General features: G+C 32.0%; 2 protein-coding genes and 1 non-coding gene across 12 annotated transcripts in view; 2 read left to right on the top strand and 1 right to left on the bottom strand.

Annotated features, from left to right (window-relative positions):
• Positions 1 to 39: 39 nt before the first annotated feature.
• On the bottom strand, positions 40 to 6,162 carry LOC110994324 (transmembrane 7 superfamily member 3). The gene is made up of 9 exons (XM_022260896.2): positions 5,799 to 6,162; positions 5,086 to 5,409; positions 3,286 to 3,545; positions 2,852 to 3,023; positions 2,614 to 2,781; positions 2,234 to 2,386; positions 1,753 to 2,013; positions 1,140 to 1,299; positions 40 to 987 (listed from the first exon to the last, which is right to left on the bottom strand). Exons 1-9 carry the CDS (start codon positions 5,872 to 5,874, stop codon positions 918 to 920), a joined length of 1,644 nt encoding a protein of 547 aa, XP_022116588.2. The 5' UTR covers positions 5,875 to 6,162; the 3' UTR covers positions 40 to 917.
• A 665-nt stretch (positions 6,163 to 6,827) lies between these two features.
• The window catches only part of LOC110994323 (ankyrin repeat and sterile alpha motif domain-containing protein 1B), a 92,251-nt gene continuing 75,853 nt past the window's right edge, over positions 6,828 to 23,225 (top strand). For 6 of the 10 annotated variants that reach the window (XM_045628571.1, XM_022260894.2, XM_022260889.2 and 3 more), the window contains exons 1-7: positions 11,917 to 12,144; positions 14,225 to 14,305; positions 14,859 to 15,015; positions 15,492 to 15,637; positions 18,037 to 18,162; positions 21,828 to 22,054; positions 22,527 to 22,629. In XM_045628571.1, the coding sequence (XP_045484527.1) occupies positions 12,011 to 12,144; positions 14,225 to 14,305; positions 14,859 to 15,015; positions 15,492 to 15,637; positions 18,037 to 18,162; positions 21,828 to 22,054; positions 22,527 to 22,629 (974 nt within the window). In that variant the 5' untranslated portion in view covers positions 11,917 to 12,010. Of the gene's footprint in view, positions 7,088 to 10,143; positions 10,309 to 11,916; positions 12,145 to 14,224; positions 14,306 to 14,858; positions 15,016 to 15,491; positions 15,638 to 17,158; positions 17,234 to 18,036; positions 18,163 to 21,827; positions 22,055 to 22,526; positions 22,630 to 23,225 lie in introns of those variants that run through there. The other 4 variants (XM_022260893.2, XM_022260892.2, XM_045628569.1 and 1 more) reach the window with 3 other exon arrangements.
• On the top strand, positions 14,113 to 14,194 carry Trnas-aga. Its single transcript has one exon. It is a non-coding gene; the product is annotated as a tRNA-Ser (tRNA).

The raw sequence follows: 23,225 nt of genomic DNA, 5'->3' as shown, positions 1-23,225 counted from the left end.
TATATTTTTTCATTAGGTATATAAATAAAACATCATTTGAAATACGTGCTTTATTCAAAAAACAATACATTGCACTAAAATTAAATAAAACTGCGTAACAATCAAACACATGTCAGTATTGAAATAAACAATTGCACAGATTATCAACGCTTATAATTGGTTTAGATTATCTATGCCCCTCATGAGGGGAATTGAATTTCAAACGCATCTTTTGTTCCATAACATGTGCGGTTTGAGTTAATAAAAATACCACTTTGTGTCATGTAGAGAGCTATTGTAAATTCCTTTATTTAACTAACAAATACATTTTATTAAACGGTTATAAAGATACAATATTGTTTTGTGATATTTAATTACTCCTATATATAAGGTCTAAAATAGTGTTCGTTGCTAAAGTAAACGATACAATTTTCAATAGGCAATTTCTTTAGTATTTTACCACTAGAGGCGCTATACAAATTCATATATTTTTAATGATTATTCCATATCAAAATAGTATAGTTATACTTAGTATAGGTGACTAACAAAATTCTTAATCTTAATCGCAAAACAACTTAAATATATAAATATGTTGAGCCTTTAACGTGTAAATTACCACAGGATATATATGCCATTAACTTATATTAAAATTAAGTGCGCGTACGCATATGTATCAAATTTGGGAAACGACCATTGCTATCTCTCACTGTAGTATATTAAATGAAAGAGTCAGCTATATCATTACGAGTGATGTTTGGTTCTGAGTATTTTTGGTGAATTTGTGAGATCGCTATGATTAGGGAATGTAAAAATGGCGGGAGAGTGTTTACTAAATTAACATAGAGAAATAGATAAATTTTGATATAGATATCGAGGACGAACCGGTTATACTTTAGTCCGTAATTATTTTAAATTTTTTGGAATTTGAATATTCATACTTAAGCCAATAATGGAGATCTTTCAGTGGTAACCGTGCTGCGCTGATTTCTTGAAATGACACGGGGATAACTGAAAAAGTAAATATGTATATTATATATAAATATTTTTATATTTTTAATCAGATTCAAATTAATGCATAGACAAATAAAAAATCTTCTGTATTTTGATAAGCAAGTAAGAGAACCCTCTGTAACAAAACATATAATTAGATATATAAATACCGGCTGGGTCCAAGAGGTGTTGCCCCGTACAAGGATCTCGGGACCACAGGTCGAACACTCCTAGGCGGTGGAGGAAATGGAGGTCGACCGTAATTTTGAAAGTGTTGGAAGAGGAATCCAGACATCGCTAAACCAACCCACAAGAGACACATGAGAGAATCTGAAATTAGTTTTTTCGTCAATAAAGTTTTTAAAAGAAAATAATAATTTGGCTAACTATTTTGGCTTTGGTTAGATAGTATTAAACTCAAATATATTAATTCATATAGGTAAACATGTACACTTATGAAGGTAAAATAAACGATGTAAAATTGATTTTAAATTTACATATACTACAGTTCGCAAGTCAAGAGCGGAGAGCGGGCAAGACTAACTGATATTGCCCGCTCTACGCACTTGACTTGTAGTAAATGTAAATTTACAATTGCTTTAATTTGTTTTTTTTATTGACGTCCATAAAGTTATTTTGATTTTAAGTATATTGTTTAATTTTTTTGTAAAGTTTTTAAGTGACATTTCTTTGGGGTTGAAAAATTAAAACCTTTAAAATTTTTTTAAGAATAATATCAGCAAAACGTGAACAAATAACATAAAAAATTGTTTAAAAAATTACCTGCCCATTCAAACGGTGGTTCTAAGACAGCTTTATTAAACTTTGGTACTGTAGCTCGTCTCATAGTATTTATGACAATATATTTCATACTCGAGCCCAAATAATAGTCCATAGAGTATACTGCTGCGTACGCGCCGAGTATCGCGCAACACAGTATATTTGACAGGAGCGTCATAGACACCAGAAGCAAGGAGGTTGTGAGCATTATAAATATGAATAAAGTCCAGAAGTTTACGTCGTTCTGCAGAGCTGTCAAACCGCCTAAAAAGAAAAAAAAATACTCAATTACATTAAAATAAATTATTAAGTTAGGGTAAATATAATTTATAGGTATAATAGTTATTTATATATTAATAGACCAAAAAAATATAGTTGGAGGGAGTGCAGAATTAGCGCATGGGCACATGATTATGCTGGGTGATGTTACTATTATTAAGATTTAAGAAAAAAAACATACTAATGATTCTAATTAAAATAATACCTGGTAGACCGTAGTAAATTATAGCTGAGAATAGAAACCCCACATCAAGTGTCGCCAGAAAAACAGCGAAAAAAGGTATACCGTAAAACCACCAGAACAGCAACCATATTGCTCCAAAACATATTCCAGAAAGTATAGACGCACCCAGAAGCGCTGTAATAAAAAAATAAATTAGGATTTCCAAATTTAATTATTTTCTTCATACAAATTTGGTACGTGATTCTTCTTCTTACATATTTCCGCAAAATCAAAAAAATATCGAACCAAATTGTCACAAACAAACTAAAAAAAAACCAAACAAACAAACATACAACAGGGTGTAGTTTATATGGAAGGTTAGGTTGGCAATGTATATAACATTAATACAAAAAACATATTACCTGGTCTATCCAAATCAGCCATCATAGAAATAAGTATGTAGGTAACAATACCACCACTTATCAATCCTATCAAAAACATCTCAGTCTTAAAGAACTTGTGCCCGTAGTAACACACAAACAAACCAATAAACAAAATGGACGCCAGTAATAATTGTGATAATACATCATCTGAAACAACACAAAATAATTAAACTACCAACGATATGAAGAAGTTTAGAACGTCAAATGTAGCACGTACCAAAAATATCACAGTCTCCTTCGACCAAGGGTGCGCAAGCGTACGTATACGTTGGCACGTACACTGAATACGCGCTTGCGTTCTCCACACTAATTGCTACAGCCACATATATAGATCCTACACCTGGGTACGCACTGAGCATTCGTCGATTGTGGAGACCATTATCTGGGACCTATAGTATTATAATAAGCAAACTTAATTCAAAAACCAAATATGTGGAAACCAAGGATGTATGTCATGGGCAGAGAAAGGGACATTTTTTTGATAAGGAAAGTGGGTAAAAGTACTACCAGATCTGAGCCTGAAAACAATCAAAACTTATAACTATGAGACATTTTTGCTGCCTGTCTTAGGGAAGATAAACAAAATTACACCTTTTACTGTCAAACTTATTTTTTTTAAATTGAAATTAAATTTAACAAAATCACACTCACAAACTCCCCATTTTCTTCAATATTGTTAACCGTCAACATTTTCTGAATACCTTCAAAATAAACATCAGCGTCGAAGTTTCGTTCGGGCAAGTACATTTTATAAAATAGCAACACTACATTGCCAATAGTGTTGCATTTATCATCTAATTGATCTTTAGGTGGTGGTGCATCAACCAGAATATATTCATTATTATATTTAGTTTGTAGATATGGGGATATGGGCACGGGAAACTCCATGTTGCATCCACCAGGGATTGGGTCTGAAAGTGGATATTGTTAGAGAATTTAATTAATATTTGCAATTTTACTCGTGTAGAAACATAGCATAGAATTTACAAATATGAGGTTTTTCTATATGAAATTAGCGTTTTGTCGTACTGGTCACTTTGAACTTTTAAAGGCCAGCAACGCACCTACTATTAATGGGTGTCTATAGGCTGCGATGACTGGCCTTTTTGGACGTCCCGCAGGCTCGTTTGCCCCCCAATTATATACAAAAAAAATTCTCCCCTTTGGTTATGATTATTTCACAATTGCTGCAGAAACGGCTTAAAGGATTAATGATGTTTATGGAGGTGGTGTCGCAAAAGAAAACAGCTCGTTTTTCGTTCCGTCGTCTTCGTTCTGGTAATGTCGACCACGGAATATGTCCCTTGGACTTAAAGTAACTAATTAATTGTGTAACTAAGTAATTGAGTCAAGCATATCGAAAACGTGCGTCGACATTACTCAACCGGTATAATAATGAAGAGATTTTAAATCGAATGAAATGTTAAATTCGTGATGATGTGGATCCTGTACGGATTAATTGGAACCGCTTATCGCAATGGCTGAAAAAGTTACTTGTGTTCGTTATGTGGTTGTTTTGTGTTCGAGTGCCGGGGTCATTCACTATAACTTTCTTTAATCTGGCTAGACGATTACAGCAGATGTCTACAACAACTGAAAATCATGATGGCAATGCTGGCTCCTATGTTTAGCAACCAAGGCTGGCTCATGGCTCAAGGCCACTGCTGCTTCACGACAACGCTAGACCAGTGACCACACACTAGACAACGGTCTGCTACCAAATTGGAATGACATCCACCGTACTCCCCGGAGCTTGCTCCAACTGATTACCATTTTTTTTTTCGAAATTATGACAACATTTTTAAAGGTAAAATTGAAACTCAGATGAGTCTTTTTTTTAAATAGCAAAAATGCATAAATAGCAATGGTAGATACTTTGATTTATTAAATATATAAGTAATATTTTCTTTTAAAAAGTAAATCAATATTTTTTCACCCAGATAAAACCCCAATTTCATATGTAAAACCTAATATAATAAAGAATATGCTATAGATTACTCTTCCATCCTTATTTTCAATTTCATGATATGTTTGTACAGCAACACTCACGTGGGTTTGTTTATAGTTTAAAAAGTTTTTTAATCTTATATATTGAGTAAAATTAAATTTATTTATTTCAATATTATTTACTAAACAGCAATATAAATGAGTCATAGATAATATGTGACACTACTGATAGGGCCAATAATAAATACTAAAACAATAGTGATACTGGCCAGTTACACTAAGCATAATGATCAAATCAAGTGCACTTTTTTTCAAACCTTTAAATTGAAATGTGTCAAAAGAAATTATAATTACTTAATTTTTGTCTTTTAATGTAAAAACTTTTAATGTAAAAAGTTAGAACATATTCTGAACCTTAGACTTTTATATTTAGAATTTACTTTTGTAAATAAGCTATTTGTAAGATTATAAAAATTAGGCAATAAAAATATTTAAAATACATACCATCAAGACTATATCCATGAACAGATACATAAAGCAACAGGCTAATTAAATTTTGGTTTGTTATAAAAAATGTATCAATAGTAGGTAAAACATTACTATATAATCCTAAATTGGTACCAAATACAGATGACCCACGGACATTAGTAGTATTATACAATGTTATATTATACAAATGACTATGGACTTGAAATATGATATAAGATACATTTTTGTCTTCATTGATACAGTCAACTTGCAGAGTGGAATTTCCCGGTATAGTTATGAAACCACCATATAACTCTTTATTTCCCCATGATAGTGTGTTGTTTAATATGAGTGTTAAATCTGCAAAAAAAAAATACACATAAACAAAGATGAAAGTGCTAGCAATTGCAAACTAGTTATATGGAGATTAGATATTTCACAGCATCACATAAAAGTGAATCCTATATAGTAATATATGTGTATATGTGTATGATTATATTATAACTTTACTGTGTTGGAAAAAAAATTTAAGCACTTGTGTTATATGTCATTGACTTTTAGACTATAATTATATATGTAGCTTAATTATTAATTTTATTAGAAAAAAACTACTTTGTAGAAGTTACACTAATATTGAAGTAGTGAAGATATTATATATGTGTGGGATAATCATTGATCATTTTAAAGTATGTTCTTAGGGGGTGGTACTTGTTTATGTTTTGAATTGGCTTTTATCATTATTTACTTACTTTGGGCACATCCAGTCTCTATTAAGATTAACGTAAGCAGACAAATACCACACTTAACCACACTTCTTGAAGACATTTTACTCACAAACACAAAATTTATTTCTAGCCAGAGTAAAACGATTAATTATTATGTTCTCTAATTAAATTTGTCGGCAATCAGCTGTTGATGTTGACATTATAGAACAGCCGAACGTAGTGCTTATTGAAATGAATTACAAAAGCGATAGCATAATTAGAAAGTTTAAGTGATATTTAGGTTCACTGAACTTCTTATAAATCACAACATTTTATCATTTTTAACCGACTTCATTTAGTGAAAACTTTGCGTGTCTCACTTTTTTCTCAACTTTTGTTATTATATTGTAAACTGTCACGTCTGAGTCAAATATCTTTGTCAATTGTCAAAAGATCTATGAACTGTGAAGATCTAAACGGCGATCTAAAGGTGAACGATATTATTTACCAATGTGAAATAGAACGTAATACCTCATTCACAGTTCGCAGGGTTAAAATATAATATTGAATTCCTACTTATGAAAATCATGAGATTCTTTAAGTTTTGTGAATTAAAGAGAATAATCTATAATAAAATATAATAAGTCGAGAAATTACATGAATAATACCTAACAATTATAACTTGTTTTTTTCCATTTAAACAATTCAGTTCTAGAAAAATACCTACTTATTTATATCCTAAATATAACCAGAACTGAATGCAAACTAGGAAAAAAATATGTACCAAGAGGAAACCTCGTGAGGCATTTTAGGTAGCTGAATTTGAAATTTAAGATTTTTAAAATTACATCTAGTCATTGAAATTAATTAAATACAATATACTAAAACCACAAGCCTACAAGTTTTTTTTAATGCCTTATTGAATATGTAAATTTAAATACATTTGAATAATGTTAAGGTATACTTAATAATAAAATAAGTAATATTCTTAATCCGTTTATGATTAAATTTATTTTTATGTAATGTCATGTCCACTCATTCTGTATTTATCGGTCATTCAATCGCAATATCGATTCCCACCGTGGCCGCTAGAGCGCACTCACGTCTAATTTAAACATGGCGGCTCGATCAATGAAGTTGTACTTGTTGTAGTGTGTAGTGAATTCTAGTGTAAAAAATTGAAATGGTGATACATTGTGAACGTAATCTGATTTAAGAAATAAATGGGCCATGGGAAGAGGCCAGGATTTGTTAGATGCGGCGCGCAAAGGTGATGAGCGGAGTGTTGAGAAAATATTAGCACAAATAACTAAAAGGAGTGGTCCTTTTACAAGGTAAATTCATGTTTCTTTCTACATATAGGTCATGTATTAATTAAAGTTCCAGAACTAATTATTCGACATTACCAGTTGTTAAAAATAAGTTTATTCCTAAGTCTTAGTTCCGCGAAAATCTGATCAAAACCAAAACATTGTATTATACTTGATGGTTTTTCAATGTTTACGACGCTGTTATTCCAAGAATATAATAAATTAAGCTTGTGCTTGTGAATAGTAATGCGGTTTCGTATAATTAGGACCATTGTCTAATGTTTTACAAGTTTTCTAAGAAGTTCTTTTAAGTATAGACCTATTACCAATTAGGAAAACTGACACAAGGCTGGTCACTGAATTTCTTGATTTATTTTGCCTTGGAATTGTAGAATCATAGAATATATAAGGGCTAATAAGACTAATTTAGATGAATTATTCTAAAAATGAAATATTTGTCCTCAAAGTGAAAGTATCTTAAAAAAGTAGTGGAAGGTGGCTAGTCCACACAGTGGTACAGAGAGGTAGTAATAAACTGTTAAATTTACTTTTGCTATAAAAATTTAGTATTCATACAAGTTTATTGTTCAATGTTTGAGATTGATGGCAGATAATACTTAATTACCAAAATGTATGACAGCTATGATTGTTTTATAATACAAAATAAATAGAAAAGTTAAAATGCAATTTGAGAGATCTGTAAACTTGATAGCAAACACCATGATAGGAGGTTCAATGATAGAACTACCATATGATTTTGGAAGTAAAACATTGTAAAACATATGAAATCTTAAATTCACACTATATTACTTATTTGGCTAAGCCTTTGGTCTTCTTAGTAGGTACAAATGCTCCTAAGTAGCAACTCCATTTTGATGTTTTCCCACTATTGAAGACTTATATAATGTCATTGTTACTAATTGATGTATTTTTCATAGACAATGCAACCTTTAATTATGCGCCAATAAAAAATACAATAGAAGAGTGATCAATAAAAGTTAGCAAGGTGGTAAAACATTATCTATTTAAGGAAGTAAGTGGCTAATACTGTTTAAGTGTTTGGCTCTGTGCCAGACTGCTAAGGTGGTTGAACTTACCCATCACATCCTATTCACCTACATATTGTATTTATGTATGAATGCAAGAGGGTTTTATGAATTTTATGGCCTTTCTAAATTTATTGCTATATTTCGATTATCTTATTAAGATTATTGGTATGTTTAGCTTCGCTTCAGACTCCTTCAGTTATTTATTGAATGTTGTTTAAATAACATTTCTAGGTATAAGACAATAGGATTGTATGAATTGATCTTGATTATTGAAAAGGCTTAATCAGTAAGGCCTATATGGAAGTGATTTGTAAATAGATGCTGAAACATTTTCTATAACGGTATAACCCACTGATTAATGTTAATGTATTTTTATGAGCTTTTAGACACTTAGTATTAGAATAATTCATTGTCAGATTATTCAATGTTAAAAATACAGTGCGATTGGAGGGTTCCTTTAAGCTTATCTCTTCTAAGCCTGTAGCCTGATGAAATGAAAACTTCTACTACTATTTTAACATCTTTATTTCAGATACCAATGCGGGATTTTATATTTATAATTTATCTCTGACGGCATGATTGTTGAATAGAATCTGAAAGGCTTTAACTAAGCAAAAGATTCAATGATGTTTCTGCTTATGTAAGCTAAAGACTAAGAGGCTTGAAATTTTTTGTATGTAGTTTCAAATTCAATATTTATTTATAAAAGCTTGCCAATGCTTGACTCACTGATATTTTATTAATAAAAACTATCAATGTGTCATTTCTGAAAATTTTCAAAACATGCTTCCTTCCTATTTTGGTTAAAATGTAGTTATCTTATCTATAGCAGTTATCTAATCCCAGGAACCTAGATAAAATATAGTTAAGGCAATGAGAAATGGTTTTATTATATTGATGTATTGTTGTATCTTGATAAAGATTTGCCGGTAGGGAATATCTGCATATTGAAATTAATGAACTATACATTTTACTTGGGTATATGCATGTAAGTTTCCTTAAAGTTTGCTTCTTAGTTTCATCAGCTATTGTCTTAAATTATTTGAAAATTTCTTATGTATGTTAGTATGTAACCTTAGTGAGTTAACGCGAAGGAAAACACGTCTAGTAAGTACTTTATATACCGAGAAATAAATCTGATCAACGTGACAAGTTGATCACGTGTATATTAACAAATGCTTGTACTCAACACGTATTGTTTGATTCTCTAATTAAATTACATACATAAAGAAGTTTCATCTACCTAGAAATGCTTAACTTAAAATGCACATACGATAGTTATAGCAAATTTTTGAGGCAATATCGTAATTCTATTAAAACTATTTAAATGTATGCTTTTCAGGATTTACTTCTATAGCTCTTCTGGTGAAGTTTAAAGCCGTAGTTATCATTAAAAATATATTTATATGATACTGTACTTCCTAGAATGTTTGTAAGTTAAAATTAAAGTAATTTATACTTTTGCATAAAAACTTAGATAAAATTATTATCTACGTTAGCGATATTGTACATGTATTAGATTTCGCAATAGCGAGCAGATTAAACCATTTTATACTAAACGATGAAACTGGTTTTCTATGACATTTAGGAAAAAAAAATCTAAGTACGTATGTTGTTGATTCGGTATTTTGTAACAATTTTATTGAACGGTAGTGCTCTACTTCGGCTTGGCACGCTCTTTTAATAAAATGCTACTCAGAGATAATGTAATATTCGAATCGTGTAATCTATGAGTTTTAGGTATTCTTATTACAAACATACAAAAATACATGCAACGCCTATTAGACAAAATTCATATTGACCTCATTTAGAATTTCTAAGATTACATGAATGATTAGAAGAAATGGGTTTATGCTAAGAGTTAAGCAAACAGCCAACTCAAATAATTAGAGCCCGAGCTCCAAAACAACAGTTACACCGCAAAACTACCGCAATAAAAAGGTCTAACTGAAGCAACCTGTTGCCCGGACGATGATTCACGCTACGGTGTGATGGTTAGTCAGTTACGGCGGTCTCCAAGATATGGTGCTCTTTAAATATTTAAAATCAATATTATTATAGAGCGTTTAGATAAGAAATGGCGTGTAATCGATTTTAAACGGCCTCTAACTGCTCTCAGTGAAGTGTTAAAATGAAGTTTTGGATACCGTTTTTCAGTAGGAAGGATATGTTTCGCATATTGCGGAGAAGGTTTAGGTAGGTTGTATAGGTTCAAGTGAACTTTCAATACAAAAATCTCTTACCAGTATTTTTTCTTTGATATTTGAGACTTATACTAGACTTACTCACCTCCTTTTGCTATTTAAGAACTTAAGAAAATAAAAAGAAATAAAATAGTATCCATATAAACAACAAATCTTTGTCTTCTTTAATATCTATTAAAAGATCGCGTTTTCAGGATCAAATATTAAAGTAAAATTGATTGATTTGTTAATTATTGTTATAAAACGTTTTTAACTTGCTTTCCTATTTGTCAAAAAATAACAACTAAACACACACATCAACAGCTAAATAAGTTAGTTAATTACTTTAAAAAAAAGCATATTTTCTTTTCTGACATGAAGCTAATTTCTCTACTATAATGAATACTCTTTTATAATTAATTCAAAGTGTACAATTGCTTTATACCAAATATGGTAAAAAAGGTATAATTTCCAACATTAATCCTCACTTTAATTTGCTTCGCAGTTCCAGTCCAGTTGATAGCCTTGAAACCGGTCAAATTAATGCCCAAGCGCAGATGCAAATCTGAATTACCCACAGCACAACGCAGGCCTAGCATGATTATATATATTATCTGATCTATTTAGTATAATTAGTTTAGGGAGAGCTCTCTTATAGTCTATAATCGCTCTTTTCGTTAATACGTTGAGTGGAGAAAGAGGCCTATATATGTTTAATCTTGATCTATGCATCAACCAATTTGTATGTATGACAGGTTTTCATACATACAAATTGTACCTTTAGATTTTTGGGAGACTACAAATAAAAATAATTATGTCCTGAATAATGAGTCTCAGATCGCCCTTTTGAGTCTTTTATTTAAGTGTATCGTCGTATGTTTGTATTGGGCAATCGTCATTGTAATATCACTCGTATTATTTGTAATATTGTAAAAACCATCGAATTTGCATATGATATCGTACGTCATGAGGAAAATACCTTTCGCCTACTTTATGACTAATGCCTGTGGGGGACTGGCTTGTCCGCCTGCTGCGTATACAATATACATCCTAGCTGTTTCTAGGTCTACTTTTAGAGGTCTTTTGTTGTATAGGTAAACATTGTTCTTAGACTTGGATGATTCTTGATAAATAGCTGTATCTTTTGAATATGTAGAAACCGGAATTCATATAAATGCGTATCTTTGTTTTCTTTTGGAGTAAAGTAATATTGATGCGGTAAAAAATAAGATTAGAAATACAGTTATTACCGTTTACGACGACATTGTTTAGAACAACATACCGGTTATAATGACCAAAATCAATGGTCCTTCAATTCTATTGTATTAAGTACTTTCAACGTCATCGGCTACTAACTATCGGTTTTTACGACCAAATATGAGTAGTCCCTTGGATGTCGTTATAACAGAGTTTGACTGTATGTGTTATTTAATAGCACCGAATCGATTAGCACTAAGTAATCCATAATGAATTATTAGTTGTGAAATTAATCAATTATCAATTGACTATTTTTGTTTTGTCAATTATAATTAGATAATACATTCGCAATATGGTAATTCCTTGTGCTACATATTTATCTTATCGGAGTTATCTATACGATATTAATTTACTCAAACGCCTTGTCCCTCCCTGGTCGGTCTAACCTGTTTTGGGCCAGTGAATTCCTATGAGTCAGTATAGAAATATGGATACATACATTCGGAGGTGACTCAAAGATGGATGACAAAAAAGTGCAGTGTTTTGGCTCGCTAGATATATGTGCTAATGTGTGCGACGCGAAGTGTCATTTGTATAGGAAATGTGTGAAAGCTAAGAAGAAGCTACGTTCGAAATTTTTCGATTTTGATAGGTGAGTTAATTAGTGGGCTATTAGAGATACCGTGATACCGCCGCCCATGGACACTCTCAATGCCAGAGGGCTCGCGAGTGCGTTGCCGGCCTTTATATAGTTTCCAATTAAAATGAGAATTGTTACAAAAATTATACAAATATTTGGTCGTAAACTGTCAATAGAAAGGTTTTTCTTGTAAATATTGATTTATTGCTAAACTGTGTCCAGTTTGTTTCTATCACACCAACTTCTATTTAAGATTATCTATACAATAAATTAATAACAAAAAAAATCGCTCTACATTCTAGTCACCTTGATTATTGTTTATACTTTACATATTAAAATATTACCCATGCCATGATATACCTGTCTTTGTCTGGCAGGCTTCCTGCAGTGATTCATAATTGATTCAATAGGCAAAATTATTCTAATGATATCAATTACTGACTTATGCTTTTAGTAACTTAAATTTACAAGCATTTCAAAAATTTGTTTTTTTTTAAATATTTTTAGCTTTCAATTACTGCCTGCTACTAATCTAATTATTCTATATTTTAGTAAATATTTTTGTACACTTAACCCTCTTCGGTAAAGGCCTTCTAAAAGACTTGCAATCTTTCTCTATCCCGAACTATTTGCATCCTTGAGGACCCGCCATCATTTTAACGTCATCATCCCATCGAGAGCAGAGTCTGCCTCTGTATTCTTTGCCTGATGGGCCTCTCCACATAGTTACTGATTTCGTCAGCGCTACATTAGAAACATTAATAGTTAGTAATATTTAGTCTCATAATTAGGTACAGTACCACGAACGTAAAAGTAAGACTTCATGCATTGTAAAATATATCTTATCACAAGGTTAAGACGCCATTATTTACAAAAAATCCATAGTAATAAAACAATGTTGCTAATCGTGGTATGTGGTATAGTGTTTTGTTCTCTTCAGGGATATTTGACTCGTAGAAAGTTTGTTTAGCATTACCCTGATCACACTTTTCGGCTTGTTTGTAACGTTGAACACCCTGGATTTTCTTTGTTATATAAAACAATATCGTTATCATTAGAAGGACATTGTAGGCTGGTTATCACTTTGCCTTTTAACAAGTGAAGGATATAAAGCGATAAATCTACCCTCAGACAACTATAGGTGCAATTTTTCTGACTGTGTATGTGTGATCTTAAGCAATCATTATCAAAATATTCAAGTTCTAAGTTCTAACGGTTAAGAAAGGAACTAATGCGGGTTGACCATTGTCTGAATCAGGTCTTGGGTCTATGACCTGCCGTAATGAATTGTTCGTGGTGTCAAGGCCGGCTCAGAGTTCTCTGTCTTTAGCTGTATGTGTGTCGTAACGGTAATTCAATGTGTGTCATTTCAACTATCAAATTGTGTGTTTTCATTACTAAAGTAATCATAATTACTACTAAAATATGTGAAAAAAGAATATCTAAAAAGTGTTCACTACTAGTGGTAGAGGTTTTAAAAATATTTAACCTGTGCTGGTTGTATGGTAGGGTTTTTAATTAAATCTAACGATGGAGTGTTATACTCACTGATTACATAGAAAATCATACCTAGAATATGTTTACTTGAAAGACGTTTAAAGTTCGACAATTTTTTTTGTGTATGTTTAAGTAATATGTGGAATACATAATTACTAAGTTTAATTCAAAAAGAAATATTTTTTGCTTAAAAAGAGCGCTAAATAAAATAATTACAAAAGCAACAGTAAAATTTAAATGAACTTTGCGCACTCAAGCAAGAAGGCAGGTGTTTTAAACAACGAATGCAAATTTTTGAATTCAGAATCAAACTTTTTATTTTTGGCAAGAAGTATTTCATAATATAGGAAATATCGTACGAAGGAAATGAGATATATAAATCTTCAGCTAATTTCGTCAATCAGTCGTGACCTGGTTTACGTTTCAAACTTGTTTAATCGATCCATTTGAAAGCGTTCTCTTATTTACTCTCAATTTATAACAGCAGTCGTGGCCGAGCGGTTAAGGCGTCTGACTAGAAATCAGATTCCCTCTGGGAGCGTAGGTTCGAATCCTACCGACTGCGAATTTCTTTTGATATTTTTTTTGTTTACAGTCTAAGGCGAGGTGCCGGTGTAAATGTTCAGGACGATAATGGTTATACTCCCCTCCATCACGCTTGTTTACGTGGCCACAAGTAAGTAATTATATAAATTTCTTTAATACTATTTTAGTAATGATTATAGCTAACAAAGTAATAAAATGAATATGATGTTAAAATAGTATTCAATTTAAATTACAGTAATACTATATAATTTTGTAAATGATAAGTCCCTATGATATATGCTGTTACAATTATTTATAATTGATAATAAGAGATTATAGAATTGTATAACAAATATATAGTCTAATCAGGTGGCTTGGTAGCGTCATGGTTCCGGGCGCTGATTTGCTGAAAATTATTGTAAAAGAACTTCTATACTGATTATCAATTTAAGTACACTATCTGAATTTCTAAACGTGTTACCAATGCAATAGATTTTGTTGATTATAGCATGAAATCTCAAAGATGAGTGTACCTTAAGCATTATTGTCTATTGGCGAAAAAATTTGTGTGTGCAAACTGAAAAATATTGGTTGCCTATATATTAAATATAGATATATAAAACTGTTTAATTCCAAAATTGATCTGACAGCATTTTATTTTCGTATTCCATATCAGAAATTATTTACATACAATATTTGTTCAGAGAGATAGTACGGTTACTACTATCAGTGGATGCGTCACCATGCGTCGTGGACAAGAAGGGTGCTACGCCCCTTCATTTGGCGGCGTGGAAGGGAGATGTCGATATTGTAGCCATGCTCCTCAACCACAACAATCCACCTGTCAATGTCAATCACGTGGTGAGTATATTTGTTTCATGACTACTGTTTCGTACAATTTACGAAATTGTTTATCATACAAGATGTTGTCTGTCTATGTTCAAAATCTATACATGGGTAAAGTACTAGAAACTAGGCGAGAAAGGTTGGTTACCTTTGAAAGTACGACATCTCATCATCATCAAGTCATGCATCTGGTGAATCGTTTTATCAATTTAAATTTTTTAGGTTAAACTTAGTTTTTGCTTTTTATTCTATTAAAAAAAACTGAAGTAACAATTTGTCAATATTTAGAATAAATGATTTGACCGTTTACTCACTGTTAACACACATTATTTTTTACATAATCAGTCGGTATACGTTAGACTCAATATTAATTTAGTAGACTGTGCAGTCAAAACTCTAAAGATCATTTGGAATACAATAATACATAATAAATAGTGAATTTGTTAAATTTGCCTTGTATGAAGTATTCTTTAAGTAAGTTTCTTTCCTAGACTCTGGACCAAGAGACGGCGCTGTTGATGGCAGCTCAATTCGGTTTTGTGAACGTGGTGGCTCAGCTCATAGCTCATGGAGCTGACGTCAACATTCGGAATATCAAGCAAGAGAGTGCCTTGGACTTGGCAGCGCAGTATGGACGGTATGCCATAATTTTGGGCTTAAGACTTTTTTGGCAGATTTAACTCGAATATAGTATGAAACTATTGTATATATGTATATTTGTTTTTTAGATTATACGCTAGTTATACTTACTGTCCAAAAATGTATACAGTCCACTACTCTCGGTTCAAACAAAAGTGTAATACGATTCGCGCTTATTATTGCAACTTCTTCAATTCAAGACCCTCAATCAATTAACAAATAATTCTCAACTATAATTCTTTAACATTAACCGTATATTATTATTATGTACTTACAAAAAGTACATAATAATAATAGTACCTACAACGTTTATTAGTCCTAACATTTAGTACTGAAAAATCTGGGTTACGCAGGTAAAAGTATACATTAGTTTGTTTCGCCCCGGAACCTGTCATCGTTCGTATCTCAAGTGATTGTCTTATCTTTCCTACTATTCACTTACAAGTATATAGTAGCTATTGAAACAAATTAACTTTCGGCTTTCTGGGTGTAAAATTCGGTTTGAATGGATCGTAATTATTAAACACAAATTTCACCGAAACTCCTCTAAATTAGGTATTCGTATTCATTGGAGCTTACAGTGTTTTAACTATCAAATATTTTACCTTAGAAATTAGTTTGAGATGCGGTTATAAGTTTATACCCTTTAGCGTGGGGTAATGAGATTCTTGGCTTTGATATAGGAGTGAGTTTGTATGTGTAATTAACGGTTGCTTGAATTACTGTATTTGAAATAGTTCAAATGTAACATTAGAAATTTCTAGGCAATTTGTAAATAGTAAAAATTAAAAAAAAGAAACTTTTTGACAAACTTCTTACGTTTTGTGATAATTTCCAAATACACTCTGTTAGAGTCGACGTCATGGTTCTCTCACGATGTTATCTTTTCCGCGGCAGGTTGTATATGTGGATGTCGCAACCAACTAGCTTAATTAGCTATTCGATGAACATCCTAGCCTTTTAACGAAACAGCGTCGTTTAACTAGCCGCCTGATAGATATTCACCTGTTGAGTTTGTTACAACATTTAATAAACTGGCTGGCTAATGTTTAGGCCATTCGTACGACAGATTCATTATTTAGCAGAAATAAAAATTACATTGCTTGAGTCAAATTCAGATTATTATTGTCACCATACTCTTCCATTGTACTGAAAAACAACATTTTTCATGAAACTTTGAAAAACACAATGAAAGTTGTGGTGTACCTACGCCATATTTACAGACAGTGGCAGAAAGTGAAATTTAATTTAAATTAAATTTAAATTAACAGTCAACAGGCAGTCAGATACACCCAATATGCACACAAAATTTCATGAGAATTGGTCAAGCTATTTCGTAGGAGTTTAACTACAAACCGCCACGAGAATTGTATATATTAAAAGATAATAAAAACATAGTTTATACTTCTATAATGATTGGGACAATGTCAGTTACGCTTATCGCTGGCAACACCATCTAAATTTAATTTATGCAAACATACTAGATTTGTTTTATCATAAATGGTTATTGCGTCAGTGTGTTTTCATGTTTCGTTATGTTCGCGTCGCTTGGTAAAATCTCTGTATAACAAATATAAATCTTCAATTGGCTGCTGTAAGTTTTAGTTGTTATTTATGTGATTAAAATGAAAATAGAACTTAAAATGCTCCAATTCAACAATTACTGGTTTGTTTTTTGTGTTGGATAGTTAAAAAAGATTTTTATATCTTATAAACTAGAAGCATGACTGAAGTCAAATATACTTATTTAACATTAAAGATTATTGACCTTGATATGGTCAGTATAATGTTGTTAGGTCAGCTAATTATATTATAGCAGTGTTGGCCTAGTGGCTCCAGCGTGCGACTCTTATAACTGAGGTCGTAGGTTCTATCCCCGGCTGTGCACCAATGGATTTTCATTTGCTCGAACGGTGAAGGAAAACATCGTGAGGAAACCGACATGTCTTAGACCCTAAAAGTCCACGACGTGTGTCAGGCACTAGAGGTTGATCACCTACTTGCCTATTAGATTTAAAAATTTATCACTAAACAGATTCAAAAATCTGAGGACAAGACCTAAAGAGGTTGTAGTGCCACTGATTTATTTATTTTTCAATTATATTATAACTTCAGACAATATCGTAAGGATGTACTCAATAAATTAACCGACTTCGTAATGAGTATGTGGATCTCACAAATTTTTACGGTAGTGAACTACGAGACTTGTTTTTTTATGCTATGTTTTTGATGGCATTATTCCAATTTTATAACCATGAATAACTAATATTTTGGATATTAAAATCATAAAATAATAATTAAAACTGGTTAGTATTTTTTGATTATCGTCCTTCTACGCAAGTACTAAAAATAATTACAGACAAAAATAAATGTTTAACGTTCTGGATTGTGTAACAGGTTGGAAACCGTCCAGCACCTGTTGCGAGTTCAGCCTATGCTGGTTCAGCCGTACAAGTACCCGAATTGGAAGGTCAGGTCCTTCTCTTCCACACCCCTGCACAGAGCTAGCAAAAATGGACACAAGTAAGTAATTTGTATTTCTTTACGTAAGGTTATGATAACTATTTAGATGGAGCAAGTGTATTGCCTGCAAAACTGTTTACCCTGTACCCTGTACTGTACCCTGAAAAACGCAGTTTGACTGCAGGTAACTCGCTTTAGCATAGCTTATAAATTATTAAATAAGGTTGCATTAACACAAATAAATTACGTTAATAGTTACAAAGTATTTAACAAGTATTTTTTAATAAACTTTTAAATTTAGCAAGGCTCACGTCTTAGGTCGCAACTGAATAAATGTCTTAAATGAACGAATTTAAATTTTTAAGCAGCAATCAGTGTCTGACAAATGTCTAACTACTTTGTCTACTAACTAAAAGCAGACATTTATTTGTCCATGTGTTATAAAGCCGGTAAAATATCGAACTATCACGTATATTTTTTATTGTGTTTCTAACTATATTAGGTATGTCACTTGAAAGATAACCTTAAAATGTATGTTTAGCCAACCTGGGATGTGATTGCTTGGCCCCATACGTTTTAGCTAGATGTAATATTATCTAGAGGGTTTAAAAACATCTCTTTATTGTTATTCGTTTCGTTTTTTTTGCATTATACTTATATATTGCTACTACATCTAACATAAATTATATAAAACAAAAAACAATTATGCTAAACATAGCCAAAGATGGAATACATAATGTACAAAAAGTTTTAAACATTTATGATATTTTACGATAGTTTTTATATTTTTTTATATTTAGTTTGTATGGAATTTAGAATAGTGTAGCCAGACACCAAGGTTAAACCCCTTAGTGTTTTCTGTACTCTTAGTTTTTTTACATAGCAATAAAAAAATAATTAAGCGTATCTTTCTCTCTGTCTATCTCTGTTGAGGTAACTCGGGTTCAGCTGTATATCTGGCGTGATTTTCCTGAACCAATTTTCGCCCTACGTTTCCTTTACACTGTATAGTTTTGAGGTCGGACGAGTCTAACTTTACCAGTCCTTCTCGATGGCGAACGTCCACACGATCTTTTGCCATCAATGTAAGCCAATTCCGATGAGTTGCTATAGATAGTATCAAGATAAAGTATACTACAATTTGACTAAAGATTACAATGAATTCAGTTTTCGTAAACGACACTATTGTGGCTGTAAATTTGAGCGACTATTTACAGTTGAATATTAATGCGCATGCTAATGTAAAGTCGGGTACACATTGTCGCATATTCATATTCATTCGTTCGTTATCGCGCTCCAATCGGTTTCTCTGCGAATTTGCTTCGAACGATAGATGAAATTTGGATGCGGTATCGTTGTTCATGTTTTGAAATACATAAGGAAGTGACGTGTCCATGTTCCTGTCATGTGCACAGATTTGCAGCAGTTTTGTTAAATGTAGGAGAAATTTTAGGAAATATATTTATTATATTATGATGTTCGTCGATTTTGATATTTTAAACACTTTAAATTTCAGCAGTAGGTTAAGGTATGAAAAAATGTTTTTGAGAGTTATTTGTACATTAAGTTTAAAAATATGGACCAAAAAAACTTACAAAATAGTCAGTCACGTGACCGTCACGGATTGGTTGAATTGACGATGACGTAACATGCTTGTAAATAACGTCTTAACCTATCTAATTCTAATACTGTCTTGGAGTTTAATGTAGCCAGCCGGAGACTATTTTTCATCTTACTATAATATATGTATGTCTTATTTAAGAATAAAATATATAAATATAATAAAGAGAACACGTAAAATAGTTGAAAAATATTTTTTATATTGAAATTCTTAACATAGTTAAATATAACGATTTGTTTTGTTTGGTTCTACAGTCACTAATAAATAATATCTGAAATGGTTTTTAAAATCCTATTGTCTATTGTTTCGCTTGTGTTTAACAAAAGCAACTGAATAGTTATGTAATTAAAGTAAAATAATTCTTACATGAGAAGTTACGAACAAGGTTGATATTTTATAATGAAATGGTTAATGGGATTTTGATAAGACCGGCGACATCTATAAAGCTTCATAAACCTAAATAATTTTAGGTATAATTGTAAAGGTTATCTAGAAAGAACCAATTCTTGTATCAGATCATAAATCAGCAATATTGGCCATTTCGTACATCGTTGACTGTCAATTTTCCACATTGTCGACCAATAAAGGGACGTAGTAGACGCCTAAGAGATTACCTCGGCCTGGCACATAATTACCTATAATATACAGTATAAATATACTAGGTATTTAATGTATATATATTTTGCCGGTATCCACTCTATTCAGCGTAAATATCTAGAAAAATACTGTATACTGTGGATCCCAATCTTATCTAGATTTTGAACTATTTAAGACGAGCCCAAAGTAAAACTTATCAGTAAGGTACTTTAACGAAATTTCTGGCAATGACTATGCCACATTATCCTTAAAAATTTGAGCCTTCAGGCCGTTTGTCATAATTAAAGCTTTTTATATAATTCGCTTATACATTCTAGTTGATTCGCAAATATATATAAATTATTTTAATCTTATCGCGTACATTTTAAAGAACCAGCAAAATAGTTAGCAAAATAAATAGAGCTTATTTACAACAAATAAATCTATTTGCACAGTAACTAAACTCTTTATATAACAGCGTAAACGCAATTGGACAGAAAGAGATGAAAGAGATGAAAGATGCATTCAAAATTGTAATTGGAATCGTTTTGTTTGTATGAATTTGTATAGATATTATCACTGGATAAAGCATTCGGAAAACAATTTTTTTTTATGGGTTTAAATAGCTGTGATGCGCTGGAAATAATGAAATAAGTGAAAGTTTGATTATTCCGTGTAGTTAAAAGTTGGGGCTTAAAACTGTTCCATTATGGAAACGACCTATTAATTAATACTAAGAGGTTGACGAAAGCAAGTCGAGAAAATACTTATTAATTTGGTTTATTTGGATAAAGCGGATAACTATGTATTTGATGATTTTCAAACGTGTCAGTATGTTTATGAAATATGTATGTAAATTTAAATATTAAATAACGATAATGATCTTCATCATATCTCTTTATCAGATCACATAGAAGTGTTTTACAGCAGGCGTTTTAAAATTTACAATGACATGGAATCGTTAGCTCACTTCATAAATATGCATTGTCATCGATATGTCAATTGTCAATGTTGGAATTGTGTATTCACAGATTTTTGTGTTCTGTTGGTTAATTTATTAAATTCAGGTAATTAAATTTTGTATTCTGATAATGTATCAATTTGCTGCACGACATATGAAACATTGTATATAAGGGTGCCAATTGCGTTGTCATTTACATGCTTTAATGAAAAATTACTACTGTGCGAAGATTAATTCATTCTTTATTTAGCTTCGTTAAGAGAAGACAGCTAGTCTTACAACATTCCATACTAACATCTATATTAATGAGCGTTTGCATTAATATTTTTTGGTACCGTGAAGAAAAATAGTATTTTCTATCGAAATCGGGCTTACCCCGATATAGGGGAGTCACATTAGCGCTTAGTCTAGACCCAGAATCTTTCATCTGGACTTGCCTTGACTTGGAACAGGATATATAGGAAAACGTAATTATGCAGGGAGTTTCCTGTCCTTTAGGATGTTATGAGACTTAACTGCTGAACGTAGCAACACAAAACTGTTGTCTGACCTATCCTCTTTCTCCAGGGAGGTAGTCCAAGTCTTGCTGGCGGCGGGCATAGACCCAAACATACGCACAAACTCTGGTACACCACTGCATGACGCGGCCTGTTTCGGCAAGGCATCTGTAGTGAGAATATTGTTAGCCAAGGGTGCTGATCTCAGAGCTTTAGACGGCCGAGGGAAGACAGTAGAGGATCTTCTAGCGGACTATTCGGAGGAAGCCACGAGAAGAGTCAGAAGGGTTATACGAGGTACGTTTGTGTGTAGAATAAATTTTGACAGACTGAACTTTGAAAAACGTAGTGATATAAACTGTTTCTTTCAATTGTTCAACAGCTCAGGTATCTATCTGATTTACGTTTTGTTTTAATCACTCGTGTCATTGTAGGTCTGAGCGTAAGATTTCTGTATCTGTTTCATGATAATTCAATCAAATAGACAAGTAAGTGATCAGCCTCCTGTGCCTGATACACAGTTTTTAGGTCTTTTTAGGTCCACGGTCTAAGGCAAGCCGGTTTCTGCACAATGTTTTCCTTCGAGCTAATGAAACATAGAAACTAAGTCTATAGGTGCACAGCTGGGGATCGAAGCTACGACCTCAAATATGAGAGTCGCACCAGCCACTAAGCCTATTATTATTGTCGTATAGAGTTCTTTGAAATTATTCTCATGTTATATCTCCCATCTAATTCCTGTGATGTACTAAATTAATATTATTTGTAGAATACGAAAGTATGGCTCGAAATAACTACGAAAGTGAAGACGATTTTCCACCATTTCCGGTACAAGACAATAGCCCCACAAGCTATCCCCATCACCTCGTCATGTAAGTATTGTAATTTTTATATGAAAAGTACATGATAATTAATTCTTTAAAAGTGTTATTATGGTGGTGAATGTTATAAAGTATTTTGTTAACAGCCGAACATTTTTTTGAAGTAGTAGAAAGATAGAAAGAAATAAAAAATGTTATTAAAACTACATCGGAAATGTTATAGACGAATTATCTTTTGAAAGAAATATTTTATTTATCTTATGAAATTTAATTTCTCGTTAAAATATCTCTTAAGAATCTTGGGGCGGCTGTAAAATATATTTTTGTTTTGCTTGTTAACCCACTAACATTGCATGTATAACATTTGACATATAAAGTTATCCGTTTAAATTAAATGCGTTTTATCAACGGCAAAGGAATCCTTCCCTCTAATTACTTGAAGCTCTTTAGAGTCTAAATATTCAGTTTTAATTGGAGTGAGGCGTCTCAATTATAACATACTACGTGTCACCTTTGAACCTCTGATTGCTGTCTTAGGGATGTGTTTTTCACTTCAATTTTAATGACGGATTCAAAATCATGACCCACATTTTAATAGCTTCTGGAACTTCATTATTCAAGTTTATCATTATTGTAAATAACAAAAT

This window comes from Pieris rapae, chromosome 6 (genome assembly GCF_905147795.1).
Source record: "Pieris rapae chromosome 6, ilPieRapa1.1, whole genome shotgun sequence".
NCBI lineage: Eukaryota > Metazoa > Arthropoda > Insecta > Lepidoptera > Pieridae > Pieris > Pieris rapae.
This window is presented reverse-complemented; position numbering and strand designations above follow the sequence as displayed.

Bases quoted from the DNA above. Each gene is read 5' to 3' on its own strand.
- LOC110994324 (XM_022260896.2), bottom strand. From the start codon at position 5,874: ATGTCTTCAAGAAGTGTGGTTAAGTGTGGTATTTGTCTGCTTACGTTA. The intron at 2,782-2,851 runs GTACGTGCTACA...GTGTTGTTTCAG, and splicing joins AGGAGACTGTGATATTTTTG to ATGATGTATTATCACAATTA. The intron at 988-1,139 runs GTATTTATATAT...TTACTTTTTCAG, and splicing joins ACACCTCTTGGACCCAGCCG to TTATCCCCGTGTCATTTCAA.